This window comes from Bufo bufo, chromosome 1 (genome assembly GCF_905171765.1).
Source record: "Bufo bufo chromosome 1, aBufBuf1.1, whole genome shotgun sequence".
Taxonomy (NCBI): Eukaryota; Metazoa; Chordata; class Amphibia; order Anura; family Bufonidae; genus Bufo; species Bufo bufo.
Window position 1 is genome coordinate 784,335,949 of NC_053389.1, and position 12,407 is coordinate 784,348,355.

The following is a 12,407-nucleotide window of genomic DNA, read 5'->3' on the forward strand; positions in this document are numbered from 1 at the left end:
TTTCGAGACGAAACCGTCTTCCAAATGCGTTCAGTGTTACTATGGCACCCAGGACGCTATTAAAGTCCTGGTTGCCATAGTAGGAGCGGGGAGCGGGGGAGCGGTATACTTACAGTCCGTGCGGCTCCCCGGGCGCTCCAGAATGACGTCAGAGCGCCCCATGCGCATGGATGACGTGATCCATGTGATCACATGATCCATGAGCTTGGGGCGCCCTGACGTCACTCTGGAGCGCCCGGGGAGCCGCACGGAAAGTAAGTACACTGCTCCCCGCTCCCCGCTCCCCGCTACACTTTACCATGGCTGCCAGGACTTTAGCGTCCTGGGAGCCATGGTAACCACTCTGAAAAAGCTAAAATGTCGGATGCGGCAAATGCGCCGAAACGACGTTAGCTTAAGGCCGGATCCGGATCACTGCCTTTCAATGGGCATTAATTCCGGATCCGGCCTTGCGGCAAGTGTTCCGGATTTTTGGCCGGAGCAAAAAGCGCAGCATGCTGCGGTATTTTCTCCGGCCTAAAAACGTTCCGTTCCGGCACTGAAGACATCCTGATGCATCCTGAACGGATTTCTCTCCATTCAGAATGCATTAGGATAATCCTGATCAGGATTCTTCCGGCATAGAGCCCCGACGACGGAACTCTATGCCGGAAGACAAGAACGCAAGTGTGAAAGAGCCCTTAGGTTATCCAACACCCTCCACATAGGGGGCCTGGTCGAAAGGCCCCAAAGGGGTTTAAACCCCTTTAAAGGGAGTCTGTCACCTAATCTGAGTGTTTTTAGACCGCTAAGATCAGGTTATAGACCGCCGAAGCTCATTTGCATAAGTTTATAAAGTGTATTTTTTAACGATCTTGACGAGGGACATAGACAAGAGAGGTACCATTGTAATGGGGGCCAAACAAGTCTATACCCTGATCTGAGCGGTCTAAAACGCTCAGATTAGTGACAGACTCCCTTTAAGGGTTGCAAGTCCAGATGCAACCTAGAAATTAGCGGTAAATCGCAAGAACCACCAATAACCACCAACATCCACATATAGCCCCCATTGTAGGAATTGTATTGTGCTATTTTAGCAATTAATATACCAATGACCAATAAACTGTATTTTTCAAAATATGTCATGAACAACTGTATATAGAAAAAATTAACAAATTCTTAAAAATTTTATATTTCACTGGAAATTACGAAGATTTCAAATTGTCTCTCCTCTCTTGAGCCTGAGTTGGTTTCCTGGAAAAAGTTCAAATAATAACATGGGATAAATAAGGGAAAAGAGTTCCAGTGAAATTGTTTAACCACATCAGCAAATATACTTCCTTTTTGTCTTACTATTGTAAATGATTAAGCCACAAAATATCACTATATGTCATTAACCCCTTAGTGACCACACCACATTTTTTTTTTTTAAAATTTGCATTCCAAGAGCTATAACTTTTTTAGTTTTTTCATCAATGTATTTGTATGAGGTCTTATTTTTTGCCGGACAAGTTAGGCCTCTTTCACACGAGCGTGACGGATTGGCTCCGGATGCGTTCAGTGCAACTCGCACCATTTTGCAAGCAAGTTCATTCAGTTTTCTCTGCGATTGCATTCAGTTTTTTTCCGCGCGTGTGCAATGCGTATTTCACTGAAGCCCCATTCACTTCTATAGGGCCGGGGCTGCGTGAAAAACGCAGAATATGGCCTCATGCACACGAACATATTTTGTTTCCCTGTCCGTTCCTTTTTTTTTGTTGTGGATAGGATGCGGACCCATTCATTTCAATGGCTCCCGAAAAAAATGCGGACAGCACACTGTGTGCAAGCCGCATCCGTATGTCCGTTCCGTAGCCCCGCAAAAACAATATAACATGTCCTAGTCTTGTCCGTTTTAGGCATTGTTACAATGGATCCGCAAAAAAAATAAACGTATGGCATATGGATGTCATTCGTTTTTTGTTTTTTTTCCGGATGCGCAATTTGCGGACCGCAAAACACATATGGTCAGGTGCATGTAGCCTATATAACATGCTGCGTTTTTCACGCAACGCGGAACTGAATGCGTGAAAAAAAAAAAACGCCCATGTACACAGACCCATTGAAATAAATGGGTCATGATTCAGTGCGGGTGCTATGCGTTCACGTCACGCATTGCACCCGCGCGGAAAACTCGCTCGTGTGAAAGGGGCCTTACAGTTTTTAATGCGCCATTTTAAGTACATGCAATGATTGATTAAAACAAGCTGTTTAGCTAAAACCCCCTTGTTTGCGTCAGTAAAAAGGCGTATTAGTGGTCACTAAGGGGTTAACAGAGGAATCCTAAAGGTTTAATTAGTTGTTATTAAAACAAAAATAGTAGTTAAAAGTAGTTACAAACAGTTGGACAAAAAGATGAGGAAGATCTATTTGATTCACAGGCAGGAATTCAGAAACCATACTACTATAGTACAGGCCAAACAAGAGATGGAATGAAAAGATAAAACAAGAACACAAAAACAGCAGGAACATGAGACAATAAACTCCGGGACAAAGGAGATGCGGTGTGTTATTGGAGGCTTGGTGCTCCACTGAAGATGTTTTATGTAAATTCTAAGGTATGGGAATAAATAGGCTTAAACAATGGTAAAGTGAATAAAAGGTTTACTAAAGGGCCCTTTACATGGGCTGATTCTCGGCCAGATGATCGCTAACAAGCGTTCATAGGAACACTCTTTAGCAATTATCTGGTGGTGTAAAAGTGCTGCCGATTACCCGATGACTGGGCAAAATAATCGTTCATTGGGTAATCATTCATGTGGTCACAAACATCGTCGTTTGTCAAAAGCAGATAGTGCTGTGTAAACATCATCTGCTGCCGCCAAACAACGAGTCTGTATGGGGACAAGCGATGGCATTAGAGATTGCTCCTCACTGTCCCGTGGAGGAGATTGCTGCATGTAAAAGCAGCCGTCTCCTTCTCTGACAAGCAGGCGATTGTCTGGAAGGAAGCGTTCCTTCCAGACAATCGCCTGCAAAATTGGCCTGTCTAAAGGGGCCTTAAGCAATGGTAAAAACATATACAGATCACATGCAGAATAAGTAAAGAAACAATCACTTAACCTGCAATCAATGGGAAGGCTTCTGCTGCTGGTCAGCACCCAAAAATGGTGGAATACAGAAGACGAGGGGAAGATCAGGCTTGATTCAGAGTGAACCTCTGTCATGGCCTTTGGTTTGCGCTGTGACACTGTTGCCACACTTGCGGTTGCCCGCGGCAATGTGTTGCTGTGAGAGCATGCGGTGGAAGTGTCTCAGCCTTCTGGATTGATTGCGTGGCATGCTGTTGCCGGTGGTAACATGTGGATATGCTTGTGTGTGCACTTTCCCTTTAAGTGGCTTCCTTCCCTTGTCTGGTGTTGGAAGGGTTAACTCCCTTTCTAGTGTTTTGTGAACACTGGGTTTAGGCTAGGTCTACACGACGACATTTGTTTCGCGACATTTTGTTGCACTAATGTCGCGCGACAATTTTTATAATGTCAGTATATGGTGTCGCACTGCAACATGCAACATGCTGCGACTGCGACGCAACAGTCACAGAAAATCCATTCGAGATGTCGCGTGACTTATTGTCGCGTGACAAATGTCGTCGTGTAGACCTAGCCTTATGTGTGTGTGGGTGTGGCTGCTTGGGCTATTTAGTCTCTGCTGGATGCCTGAAGCTCTGGGTTCCTCCAACCTTGGTGTATGCTGGTGGTTCACGGTTCCTGGCTTGTTCCATCTGTCCAGTGAGGGCCACCCTTGTGGTCATAGATGTTCTTATGGTGTCTCACATTTATTGCAGCTATGGCTGTCCTGGGTTCCTGTGTGGTTTGTGGATGAACAGGTAGTCTCTCCCCTGCTCCTAGGTGAGGGATTTCCAGGGCGACTCAGGATATTAGGTATCCAGGGTATGAGCCGTCGCACCATCGGGGTCCGCTCATATGTTGAGGAGTCAGGGAGAGGATTAGGGATGCGGTAGGAGGTGACCTGCTCCCTTATCACTCCTTTTGGCTAGGCTGATCCCTTTTTTCCTTTGACACCGCACGGTGGGGGAATTCCCCCACTTCCCGCCGTGACAACCTCCTGCTGTGCCATGTGGACATGATCACCTAGATTTACTAATGTGCCTAGAATCTGTCTAAAAAGTGACAAAAATTAGCTCAATTAGGGTTGCTTCCAATTTGTTCAAGAGGGGTGCATTTAGTGGGAAAGGGAGGAGCATCACAGGAAAAGGCATGGCCCAATATACAACATTTTACGCCAAAAGTGCGTCCATTCTGGTGTAAACTTCTACCTCCAAGTAAGACTACTTTCACGCGTTTGGTGCGGATCCTTATCCATTCAGAATGCATTAGGACAAAACTGATCCGTTTTGGACCGCTTGTGAGAGCCCTGAACGGATCTAACAAACGGAAAGCCAAAACGCTAGTGTGAAAGTAGCCTAAGCCAACCAATAGTTGGTATAGGAGGGACCTGCAGTTCTGCCAATCCCTAGGTGACCACCATAAAAAGGCGCATTTGGTGGTCACTAAGGTCCTATATCCAACTTTTCATTTCCATGCATCTCATTTTGTACCTAATGAAACCCTTTGAGCTATTTTTGGGTATTTGGACCCTGAGAAAAATAACTGCTCATCATAAACTACCACATTTTGTGGCAGCAGCCGAGGTAAAGGCCATCTTACAAACATGGTTGCATAAATGGGCTTCTTACATAAAGTGTCCTTCTTACTAAAAATGGGTTGTCTGGATGCATCTTTTGCGTATTTTGAATGCCAGATCCGACACTAATACATTCCTTTAGAAAAAAATGCCGACATTCAGACAAGTCTTCAGTTTTTTTCGCCGGAGATAAAACCGTAGCATGCTACGGTTTTCTCTTTTGCCTGATCAATGACTGAACGGAAGACATCCTTATGCATCCTGAACGGATTACTCTCCATTCAGAATGCACGGGGATATGACTGATCAGTTCTTTTCCGGTATAGAGCCCTTTTGACGGAACTCAGTGACGGAAAAGAAAAACGCTAGTGTGAAAGTACCCTAAAGGAGTTATCCAACTCTGAACACTCCCTTTACATGGACCCACAATACGTCATGATTGCATCTCTCCTGTGCGCGGATAAAATATCTGTCAATGGGGGGGTGAAGCCAATAGCAGGCCGGGGCGGTAACGTAAGGAATGCAGGTCAGCGCCGTGGCCTGCTATTGGGTGCACCCCCAACCCGCCCCCTTGCCCAGTCCTTTGTGCTCTTTTGTATGCCTTCTGTAAAAAAAAACGAAGTAAAAAAAAAACATTACTAAAACCACACCCCCATTACAATACAAAAAATGTTATAAAAAAAGCCATGTTCACTTCTGGATGCCAGTTAATGGAAAGGATGCCCAGGAGCTAGAAAATGTATAAAGTAGAGCAACTAAACTGATGAGCGTCTAAGTTATAAGGAAAGATTAAAAGAATTCAATTTAGTCTTGAGAAGGGGGGAATGATTTACAAATATATAAATGTCTATGTAAAATACCCACAAAAGACAAGGGGGCATTGCCTCCATCTGGAGAAAAAAAAGTTCAGTCTCTGGAGGCAACGAGGCTTCTTTGCCATAAGAATTGTGAATCTGAGGAATAGTCTATCTCAAGCGGTTGTCAGGAACATGATTTGACTGTAGTAAAAAAGGTTAAGATGAATTTTTAGAAGTAAATATCATTAATGCTTATGAAAATGTGTAGATCTCTGGATTCTCACTCCCCTTCCATTCACATCCCCATCCATGCTTTGGTTGAACTTGATGGACCTATACCTTTTTTCAGCCATACTTAACTATGTTATGTAGGTGTGTGCTGGATGCTAACAAATTAGGATGTTCACACTTGTGATCATCTACCCACACATTTTGGAGGCAGCCATCTTGTGACCAGCACCATTGGTATTCCACAGAAAAAAGTCATATGATGTATGATACACAGTTATTTTGCTTATTTACCGCTGACACATTCTGAAGTGTTTTGCAGACATTTTCATCACTGCCCCCAGTGGGAGTCACAATATAGAATTATTATCAGTATGTCTTTGGAGTGTGCAAACCCACAGAAACATGAGGAGAACATCAAAACTCAACACACAGATCCTCCACTGTAAGGCACCATAGCTAACCTCTGAGCCATTGTGCTGTCCACCATGCTGTATAATTCAAGTTTTTATGTTAACCACTTCCAGACCGGGCCATTTACCCCCTTTCTGACCTGGCCTAATTTTGAAAATCTGATGTGTCACTTTATGTGGTAATAACTTTGGAACGCTTTTTCTTATCCAAGCCATTAAGAGATTGTTTTCTTGTGACACATTGTACTTCATGTTATTGGTAAATTTGAGTCTTAGGACGCTAGAAGGTTTAGAATTTTAGAAGCAATTTTGAAATTTTTTAAGAAAATTTCAAAAGTCTACATTTTTAAGGACCAGTTTAGTTTTGAAGTCAATTTGTGGGGCTTACATAATAGAACCCAACCCATAAATGACCCCATTTTTAGAAATTACACCCACCAAACTATTCAAAACTGGTTTTAGAAATTTTGTTAACCCTTTAGGTATTCCACAGGAATGAAAGCAAAATAAAGGTGAAATTTCAAAATAATTTTTTTTTGCAGATTTTCCATTTTAATCAATTTTTTCCTGGAACACATCAAGGGTTAACAACAAAACAAACCTCAATATTTATTACCTTGATTCTGCAGTTTTCAGAAACACCCCATATGTGGTCGCATACCGCTGTTTGGGCACATGACAGGGCACAGAAGGCAAGGAGCGCCAAATGGTTTTTGGGCACCATGTTGCAGAAGAGGCCCTGTGGTAGCCCCACAGTGAAAACCCCAAAAAAGTGACCACATTTTGTAAACTACACCACCCAAGGAATTTTTAAGGGGTGTAGCGAGCACTTAACTCAACAGCTATTTCATATAAATTTTAATACTTGCGTGTAAAAATTAAAAAAAAATTTTTTTTACAAGAAAATGGTGCTTTAGGCCCAAACTTTCTTTTTTACAAAAGATAACAGGAGAATATCCCCCCCCCTGCAATTTACTACCCACTTTCTCCTGAGAACAGTAAAACCCCAATTGTGGTCGTAAACTGTCATTTGGGGATACGCCAGGGCTCAGAAGGGAAGGAGCGGCATCTGGATTTTCTAACATGGAATTTTCTGTCATGGTTTTTAAGAGCAATAACTTTTAAAAAATTTTGTTGAATGAGCTGTGTGAGGGCTTATTTTGTGCAAGATAAGTTGTAGTTTTTATTGGCACCATTTTGGGGTACATTTGGCTTTCTGGTTGCGTTTTATCTCATTTTTGGGAGGTGAAGTCACAAAAAAGCTGTTTGTCATTTTTATATTTTCTTTTTACACCGTTCACTTGATGGGAAGATCATGTGATATTTTTATAGATCCGGTCATTATGGACGCAATGATACCAAATATGTCTCGTTTTTTTTTTTTTTTTTTTTACGTTTTACACAATAAAAACATTTTAAGAAAAAAAAATCATGTTTTTGTGTTGCCATTTTCCTAGAGCCATATTTTTTTCATTTTTCTGGCTATAGTCTTGTGTGGGGGCTTGTTTTTTGCGGAACGAGGTGATGTTTTTATTGCTACCATTTTGGGGTACATATGACTTTTTGATTGATTTGATATTATGTTTTTTGTGAGGTGACTAAAAAAAATGTTTTGGCATTATTTTTATTAGTTTGTTTTTTTACACCGTTCCCTTGATTGGGTAGATCATGTGATATTTTTGTAGAGCCAATTGTTACAGATGCGTCAATACCAAATATGTATATTTTTTTATTTATTGTTTTACATTTTACACAATAAGAGCATTTTTAGAAAAAAATTATCATGTTTTTGTGTTGCAATTTTCATAGAGCAATATTTTTTTTATTTTTATGGCTATGGTCTTGTGTGGGGGCAAATTTTTTGAGGGATGAGGTGATTTTCTTATTGCTACCATTTTGGGGTACATACGACTTTTTGATTGATTAATATTATGTTTTTTGGGAGGTGAGCTCACTAAAAAAATCAGTTTTGGTGCAATGTTTTATTTATAATTTTTTTTACGTTATTCACCTGATGGGGTAGATGATAAGATATTATTATAGAGACGGTCGTTGCGGACGCGGTCATACCAAATATGTCTATTTTATTTTTTTTCTTCTATTTTTTATCATTTTTTTTAATAACGGATTTGGGGGGAATTTTTTTTTTTATCTGAAACTTTTTAAATTTATTTTTTAAAACCACTATTTTTTATTTTTATTAAATTTTTAATATTTTTCATGTCCCCCATAAGGTCATACACTTCATTATTATTATTTTTTTTCAACATACATAGTAGCCCCAGTTACAGGGGAAATACACCCCCCAGAGCCTTAGTGTAGGCCTGATCGAGGTTTATGGAAGACCCTGCATTTACCGGGCCCCGGCGATCACATGGGCTGGGCTGGGACAGAAAGCAGCATAGTGCTTCCTGATCTGTATACACAATGCTCATTGAGCGCTGTGTATACAGCAATCTAGAAGGCAGGGACACCCAGGAACGGTCCCTGCCTTCTCTCACTGACAGCGGGCCCCCCCGCTTGGAAGCTGCACGATTAGTGCGCAGCTGCGATCACTGAATGGACGTTCCAGAACGTCCATACAAACCGACCGCCCAATGATGTTTATAGTGAATGGGCGGTCGGGAAGTAGTTAATCTTATTTTGGTGATTTTTTTTTGGATTTTTTTTGTTTTTATTTTCCATGTAGCTGTCTATATGTAAAAAAAATCCTAAAAAAATGCAGTTTTTGCTCTAGCTAGTAGGCCTAAAATAAGACGTCATGTTGTTGGAGAGCAGCTACATGAACCAAAGACACAGCGGACAGGAGGGGAGTAGATAGACTGTGATATCACAGACTATTGTGAATGGTGGGTCCTGCATTATCTATCCATAGGTGATATCTGTTATTGTAATCCTGCCTCTGATGATAGTGAGATGGCTGCTGAAAAGTTACCTGTACAGAATGGGAAGTCTTGACATATTTTAGGGCTAGTGGCCAGTGCTAAAACTGCATGATTTTAGAATTAAAAAGAAAAATATATATATATATATATATCTATATGGATAGTGATATGAAAACTAAAAACAATCACATAAATAATCTGTTTAATGTAAGAATGTGTCAATTTCTTATGACTTCTACACTTATCTGGCTGCTGATATGGACAAACATGTTTTGATCCCAGGCACTTCCTCCCTGATTCAGCAAATCTAAACCTAAAACCACCAACCTCATCATTTCCTTCTTGAATATGGACTCCGAGAGCAGCATCGTTCATGACAGACTTTATGAGTATGAGAGACAACCAGGTAACATTCATTTACAAAAACTTTTTTTTTACTATTATTACTTACTTTTGTGTTTTATGTCTTTAGAGTGTCATTTTGACCTCCTTTAAGGTACATTATGTTGGTGTTTACGGTTTTTGCTGTATGGAATAGCATCACAGACTGACATAGAGGTGTCCAGTAAGAAACAGATACAATGCGGTATATGTTTCTTAACATGGGTCTGTATGGGTGACAGATGCTACGTTATGGCATCCATCCCTGGGATCCGTTTGGAGCTTTTCCTGGCGCCCACCTTTACTAGAGGCCATAGGATACGTATCTGTGTTTCCATCTATGACCAGGACAGATTTGTATTCACTAAAAGGAAACACTAAAGGTTTCTATTGAATGACAGCAAGCAGAGATCTTGAAAACAGTGATGCAACTAATGTATAAATAATGAAGAGCACCACATAGGGTGATAGTGTACAAATTCTAGGTATTCGTGTCCTTCTGCAGAAAGTCACTGTATCCTGAGGACTGCAATACAGTTGAATAGTCTGCGGCCATAATGTTTTGGCCTATTCCCTGGAGGTATTCCATAGAATTTTTAGCATTGGCGCCCCCTACAGGAGCCATAACTTTTTTTCATTTTTCCATTTAATAGGTGTATGAGGTCTTTTTTTTTTTTTTTTTTGCAGCTACCACTTAATATTGTATATGATGTTGTGGGAAGCTGTTGTGACTACAGCGATATCACATTTTTATCGTTTTTCTTGTATGTTAATACAAGACTGAAATTTTTTTTTTCTTTCCATCGCTATATTCTGATCAACATAATTTTTATATTTATGTCTATGGAGGGCTCATTTTTTGCAGAATGATACGTATTTTTCATAGGGTGTGTATGACTTTTTAGTCACATTTTCACTTTCCATTTTTTTGAGAGGTGAAGTGACCAAAGAACTATGTTCCTATCGATCCTTGCTGTTTTAATTTTCCTGCAAGTTTTCACACTGCCACTAGGCCTAATAATATGTCAAGACTTCTTGTTGTGTACAGGTAACTATTCAGTAGCCATCACATTATCATCACAGGCAGGACTACAATGACACAGATTGCCTATATATATGGATAACACAGGATCCACCATTCACAATAAGGGATATCACAGATACCATAGCTTATCTAATCCCTCCTGACCTCTGCACAGGTCACAGAGCATGCCTAGAAAACTCTCCCATAGAAGTCAATGGAGTCCCGTCCTGTCCATTGTGTCAATGCCCCATGTAACTTCTCTGAGTGCAGTAAGTCTTGACGTATTGTCCTAGTGGCCAGTGTAATTAGGTCATGATTTAATAAAATAAAAAAATTCTGATGACACAGGGGGAAGGGCAGGGGTGGACTGCCATAGACCCTACAGCAGCGGTTCTCAACCTAGGGGTCGCGACCCCTTTGGGGGTCGATTGGCCCTTTCCGGGGGGTCGCCTGAGGCTTCCTATTGTGGGTCGCCCGCACAACGGCAGCGGCCCCTTATCCTCGCGCACAGGAAGTGATGTCCTATCACTGCCTGTGCTTGAAGGAGCCTGACGTCTGGACGGGTAAGTCGGGCCGCCTGTCTGCTGAGGTCCGAGTTTTTTCGTTAATGACACCGCCGCTGAGCACCACTGCCACCAATGATTTAATTGAGCCTGTCTAATTTTATTTTAATTATTTGGCTGAGCAAGGCTTAATTTATTTGGGGGGACATGAAGCACCGCTGATTTATTTATTTGGGGGATCCTGAGCACCATTGATTTATTTATTTGGGGGGGACCTGAAGCACCGCTGATTTATTTATTTGGGGTACCCTGAGCACTTCTGATTTATTTATTTGGGGGTACCCTGAGCACCGCTGATTTATTTATTTGGGGGACCCTGAGCACTTCTGATTTATTTATTTGGGGGTACCCTGAGCACCGCTGATTTATTTATTTGGGGGACCCTGAGCACTTCTGATTTATTTATTTGGGGGGGACTTGAAGCACCACTGATTTATACACCATGCTTCAATACAAAATTTCATTTATTTGTAATTAGAAATAAATATTTGACAATATATAACATTTTGTCTTTGTGATTAATTACTCTGCTTTAATTATGTTCAATTTGTAGCAATAAAAATACATCCTGCATATCAGATATTTACATTACAATTCATAACAGTAGCAAAATTAGTTATGACGTAGCAAGGAAAAAAATGTAATGGTTGGGGGTCACCACAACATGAGGAACTGTATTAAGGGGTCACGGCTTTAGAAAGGTTGAGAACCACTGCCCTATAGGAAAACTTCCCGGTAGGCTGATGCCCAGGGGGCTGCCTAAGCCCTTCTCATGGTTGCCAGCCTTGGTAAGTAATGATGATTTAATGTGTCCCTCCTAACTTCAACTGTATTGCCATCCTGAGGCAACCGGAGTAAGAGGACCAGAGGAGTCGTTTGTGGGAAGGTATTTTTTGCTGCTGGGGCAGTATTTTGTGAAGCACTGTGGTATTTATCTCCACTGGGGTGGTATAATGTACCACAATATGGTATTGCAGGCCCCACCTATTTGTGTTTTGGACCTATCTTCTGTCAATTTGGACACGACTACAAAATGTAGTCTTTGTTTTGCAGTAATTTTTTTCCAGGGCTGCTTTTAAATTCCTACTTTACCCCTTGGGGTTGGGGGGCACTTTCTGTTGTAAACTGGCAAAAATCTCAATTGAAAGTAATAGATTATTGAAAGGGTTGTCCCAAGAAAAATATTCCACAGTTTTCAAACCAGCACCTAAATCTGAATACTTTTGTAATTGCATGTAATTAAAAAATTTCAATAGTCACTGAGTTATTCAATAAAATATATCTGTATAGCGCCACCTGCTGTTTGTTCTTTTTCTTATTTCTTTGTCCTGCTCACTGAGAAAGCCGCACATGCTCAGTTTCATCCCTTAACTGCCTCCTGAGCTTTGATAGGGAGAGCTGAGACACGCCCCTCAGCTGTGATAGGGAGAGCTGAGACACGCCCCCTTATCTGC

At 41.3% G+C, this 12,407-nt stretch overlaps 1 protein-coding gene across 1 annotated transcript in view; it reads left to right on the forward strand.

The window, feature by feature from the left end:
• The window catches only part of LOC120986364 (CD209 antigen-like protein C), a 52,511-nt gene that overhangs the window by 12,357 nt on the left and 27,747 nt on the right, over positions 1 to 12,407 (forward strand). Inside the window, exon 2 of the mRNA XM_040414894.1 lies at positions 9,288 to 9,391. Within this exon, the coding sequence (XP_040270828.1) occupies positions 9,288 to 9,391 (104 nt within the window). The remainder of the gene's footprint in view (positions 1 to 9,287; positions 9,392 to 12,407) is intronic.